Raw genomic sequence first — 5,000 nt, 5'->3', positions numbered from 1 at the left:
GGTTAATGTTTAAACAGGCGAGCTTAGGGTTGGCTGGAACTGAATCATCAAATAACTACAAAAATATATTCTAAAATCAAGATGTTGAACTATACGAAATATTTTCATTTTACATAATAAACTCGTACCAAAAAATGCAGCCACCGGTTACAGAACTATATTGTAATGAATAACTTTAGTGAAGAAATATACTCGTTGATTGGTTAGTTTAGCCACAATAATGTCCTTTAATATTTCACCTTCAGCCAATAACTCGTAGGACAAAAAATCCCTTCAAGAAACTAGACAAATTCTTCCACGTCCTGTCCCGATACCCTGTTGAGTCGCTCCCTCCTTCCTCATTATTCCTCCCCCGAGTTACTCCCTCCCTCATTATTCCTCCCCGAGTCACTCCCTCCTCATTATTCCTCCCGAGTCACTCCTCCCCGAGTTGTTCTCCCCACATTCTCCTGAGCCACCTCCCTGTTGAGCTCCTCCCCGAGTCACTCCCTCCTCACTACCTCCCTCCCCGAGTTACTCCCTCATTATTCTCCCCGAGTCACCCTCCTCATTATTCTCCCGAGTCACTCCTCCCTCACAACACCCCCCGAGTCACCTCCCCATTATTCCACCTGAGTCACTCCTCATTATTCCTCCCCGAGCATTCCCTCTCATTCCCCCGAGTCACTCCTCATTATTCCTCCCTGAGCCTACCCTCATTATTCTCCCGAGTCACTCCCCATTATTCCTCCCCGGAGTCACTCCCTCCCTCACAACACCTCCCCCGACGTCCTCCCCAAGTCATACACCACACCAACAAACATCCATCTAACTCATCCACCACACCTCCCTCACCACTACCATCCAACATCTTCCCAACTCATCCACCACACTTCCCTCACCACATCCACCCAAGTCATCCAACAACCAAACAACTTAAAACAGTAAACTTACCTCATATATAATGCAAATAAACTTCCAGGAATAATATACGTCGGCGACACACGCTCGAGCAGCAAGAATTAAGTTACTCAGGAGAGCTCTTAGCTGGAATATCATTTGTTTACCTCCCGCTGGCCGTCCACCCACCCACGGCTGCCAACCTCCCCCAGTATCACGCGACAAACAACTATTCCATGAACCCTTACGTAACGTTACATTATTAATATGTATATTTTTGTTACAACGTGGAGATATTGTATTACTTGCTTATATAAGTCTCTCGGGTTCATATATACAGTCAACAACAGAAGTTTATCCCCAACCAACCTGCAGGTGATCTGGTAACACTGTATGGGGTGGTAAGACTTGATGTTTATGTTTCAAGTTTCTAGTTATTAACATTCATGATCGGAGATTAGCGATAAATATATTTCTCGTATATAAATTAATTAATATCAATATGAAAAAGTGGGAATATAATGTTATTGACATATTAATGACTGCTTTATAATAATTAGCCTTAAGGATGCAAAGTATTCGTTAGCGTCAACAGTACTACCATTATACGTAGTCTGCTTCCCCTGTTATGTATCACCCTGCAGCAGTGTCTTATATTTCCCATAACATTATTTCTCCACATTGATACTATTATAAGTTATAATTACAATAAATGTGTTTTTAGACAACCTTCGCTCATCAATCTTAAATAACTAGCCACTTAAAAGCATGTATGTCAACTCTTCCCCAGACAGTTCTGCCAGATCACCAGGCCGGATTCACGATTTACGGTCAACCTTAAGGCTGAACGGTTGAGTCACTAATGGCTCACGGGAGTTACGGCAACCATAACCGAAGTTATCGTATACCATAAGATGTGGTGGTGACCTCTGAGCACTCGTGAGGTTCCGCAAGGCTGAAAATAAGGTCACGGTTTCACTACTATACGACCCATACCAAAACAAACAGAGCTGCCTGTCGTACTTCCAACACTACCTCAGCTTATGACCCGAGCACTGCAGTGTGTTGAGGGATCCTTTATACCCCTACACGTTCATGACCAACCACTGCTACGGTACTACACATCTCACGCACTGCCAACGTATGCGTCTGTGTTTATAGGTTGGGTATTATTAGCAAGTGGTAGCCTACAGTTAAGTATCTTTATAAATAACGATAAAAAAATCCTATCACAATACTTTGAAATAATTTTGAACTTTTAGATCACATGAAGATTAGACACCCCTAATACTACCTTAGGACTTAGGTTAACTCAAGTTAGGTTAAGTTAGGTTGAGCTTTGTTAGATTAGCGTCAGGGTGCTTAATCATCGGGTGAAATATGCTCGGGCGTCTAATCTTCATGTGATCCAACTGTTTAGAAGAACAATGAAACAGACACATGAGTGAGTTAAGGGAAGATTTTTTGTAGATATATTTTATGGATGAAAGGTTAATTTGTGGACACCGACAGGCGGCCTCCAGCACCGGCCTGATAGAGCCTTCAGCCTCAATAATAATCCACCATTGGATCCAGTAGTGTGGCTTGGGTCCATGGCACTGGTTCGAGGTACTTTGTCCGTGGCACTGGTCCGAGGTACTGGTCCGTGGCACTGGTCCGAGGTACTGGTCCGTGGCACTGGTCCGAGGTACTGGTCCGTGGCAATGGTCCGAGGTACTGGTCCGTGGCAATGGTTCGAGGTACTGGTCCGTGGCAATGGTCCGAGGTACTGGTCCGTGGCACTGGTCCGAGGTACTGGTCCGTGGCAATGGTCCGAGGTACTGGTCCGTGGCAATGGTTCGAGGTACTGGTCCGTGGCAATGGTTCATAGCCGTGGTCCGTGGCACAGGTCCGTGGCAATGATCCGAGGTACTGGTCCGTGGCAATGGTCTGAGTGTACTGGTCCGTGGGCAATGGTTCGGAGGGTACGGTCCTGTAGCAATGGTTCGAGGTACTGGTCCGTGGCAATGGTTCGAGGTACTGATCCGTAGTAATGGTTCATAGCCGTGGTCCGTGGCACTGGGTCTGCGGTACGGTCTGAGGTACTGGTCTGTGGCAATGGTCCGTGGCACTGGTCCGAGGTACTGGTCCGTGGCACTGGTCCGAGGTACTGGTCCGTGGCACTGGTCCGAGGTACTGGTCCGTGGCAATGGTCCGAGGTACTGGTCCGTGGCAATGGTTCGAGGTACTGGTCCGTGGCAATGGTCCGAGGTACTGGTCCGTGGCACTGGTCCGAGGTACTGGTCCGTGGCAATGGTTCGAGGTACTGGTCCGTGGCAATGGTTCATAGCCGTGGTCCGTGGCACAGGTCCAGGGCATCAAGCCAGGCAGCTCGGTCACAAACTTTGTAATTACCACCAGGAATGTTAACAGCTTGTTATCCTCTTGTTGGCCTCATGGGGATGGCGGGGTGGGGGTGGTGATGGTGGTGGTGATGCTGGTGACGGTGGTGACGGTGGTGGTGGTGCTGGTGACGGTGGTGATGGTCGCTAGTGGTGGTGGTGTTAGCTGTGGGAGTTGCTCGTGATGGTGGTAGTAGTGGTTTCTAGTGGTGGTGGTGTTGGTAGTTGCTAGTCGTGGTGGTGGTAGAGGTTGCTAGTGGTGGTGGTTGCTCGTGATGGTGGTACTGGTAGTGATTCCTAGTGGTAGTGGTTTCTAGTGGTAGTGGTTCCTAGTGGTAGTGATTTCTAGTGGTGGTGGCAGTGGTGGTAGTGGTTGCTCGTGATGGTGGTACTGGTAGTGGTTCCTAGTGGTAGTGGTTTCTAGTGGTAGTGGTTCCTAGTGGTAGTGATTTCTAGTGGTGGTGGCAGTGGTGGTAGTGGTTGCTCGTGATGGTGGTACTGGTAGTGGTTGTTGTGATGGTGGTGGTAGTGGTTGCTCGTGGTGGTGGTGTGGTAGTGGTTGCTCTCGCGATGGTGGTGGGTAGGTTGCTCGTGGTGGTGGTGGTGGTTGCTCGTGGTGGTGGTGGTAGTGGTTGCTGTGGTGATGGCGGTAGTGGTTGCTCGTGGTGGTAGTGGTGGTAGTGGTTGCTCGTGATGGTGGTGGTAGTGGTTGCTGGTGGTGGTGGTGGTAGTTGTTGGTGGTGGTGGTGGTAGTGGTTGCTCGTGGTGGTGGTAGTGGCAAGGATACTCCAACACAACAGCCCACAAAACATGACAACGAAACATAAATGAAACAAATATAAATCGCGACCTATATTAACCCAGCGTCAACAAACACTGGCCGTTAACAGTTACCATGGCAGGGTCAACAGCGAGATGAAACTGATAACATTTACCACCCCCTGCCAACACCCAGACCCTGCCACACCTAGACCCTGCCACTCCCAGAACCTATCATACCCAGACCCTGCTACACCCACCCCCTGCCACACCCAGCGACCCTGCTACACCCACCTCCTGCCACACCTAGACCCTGCCACACCCAGACCCTGCTACACCCACCTCCTGCCACACCCACCTCCTGCCACACCCAGACCCTGCCACACCCTGCCACACTGCCACATTAGTCTCCTTGAGGGGGAAACACGCACCAACGCACCCAGATATTAATTCTTCAGTCACCTTTGTTTTTGACGATACTACTTTGTATTCTGAGACCATCAAGCTCAATATTAAATCAATTAAATAAATCAATTAGTTTATATAGTGTTGGAGTCTTTGTTTCTGAAATATGAGGCAATAATCCTCCCAGTGTTGGTCGGGAGGAACAAATTGATATATTAATGTAAATATATTCTGTTAATGTATTTCTTATGGGGTGGAGTGTGAAGTTCTCTTGTGGTGTTAATTATGTTTGATATGTAATGTTTTAAACCCGTGTTATATTTATCTCTCTGACACACATACATACATACAAACATACACCCACACACAAACACACGAAGCTATTTCAGATTTTTTTGTTTTACCTTTTTTTTCTAATCTTATTTTGAGGTAAAACCGAAAGTGACATTTGGGTTTTTGTTATATGTAAATTTTTCTCAGCTATAAAATTGGAAATAAGAGCCATTATCTCCCTGATCTATATTAAGTTGTGTTTATTGAAATTTGTGATGTTTTTTTGTGCTTTTGTGTGAAGAG

At 47.1% G+C, this 5,000-nt stretch overlaps 1 protein-coding gene across 1 annotated transcript in view; it reads left to right on the top strand.

The window, feature by feature from the left end:
* Nucleotides 1-3,535: 3,535 nt before the first annotated feature.
* Nucleotides 3,536-5,000, top strand: part of LOC121873503 (vegetative cell wall protein gp1-like) — a 5,167-nt gene continuing 3,702 nt past the window's right edge. Inside the window, exon 1 of the mRNA XM_042377093.1 lies at nucleotides 3,536-3,541. Within this exon, the coding sequence (XP_042233027.1) occupies nucleotides 3,536-3,541 (6 nt within the window). The remainder of the gene's footprint in view (nucleotides 3,542-5,000) is intronic.

Source organism: Homarus americanus, unplaced genomic scaffold (assembly GCF_018991925.1).
Source record: "Homarus americanus isolate GMGI-L3 unplaced genomic scaffold, GMGI_Hamer_2.0 scaffold50469, whole genome shotgun sequence".
Taxonomy (NCBI): Eukaryota; Metazoa; Arthropoda; class Malacostraca; order Decapoda; family Nephropidae; genus Homarus; species Homarus americanus.
Note: the sequence above shows the minus strand (reverse complement) of the source record. Positions and strands in the feature narration are given on the sequence as shown.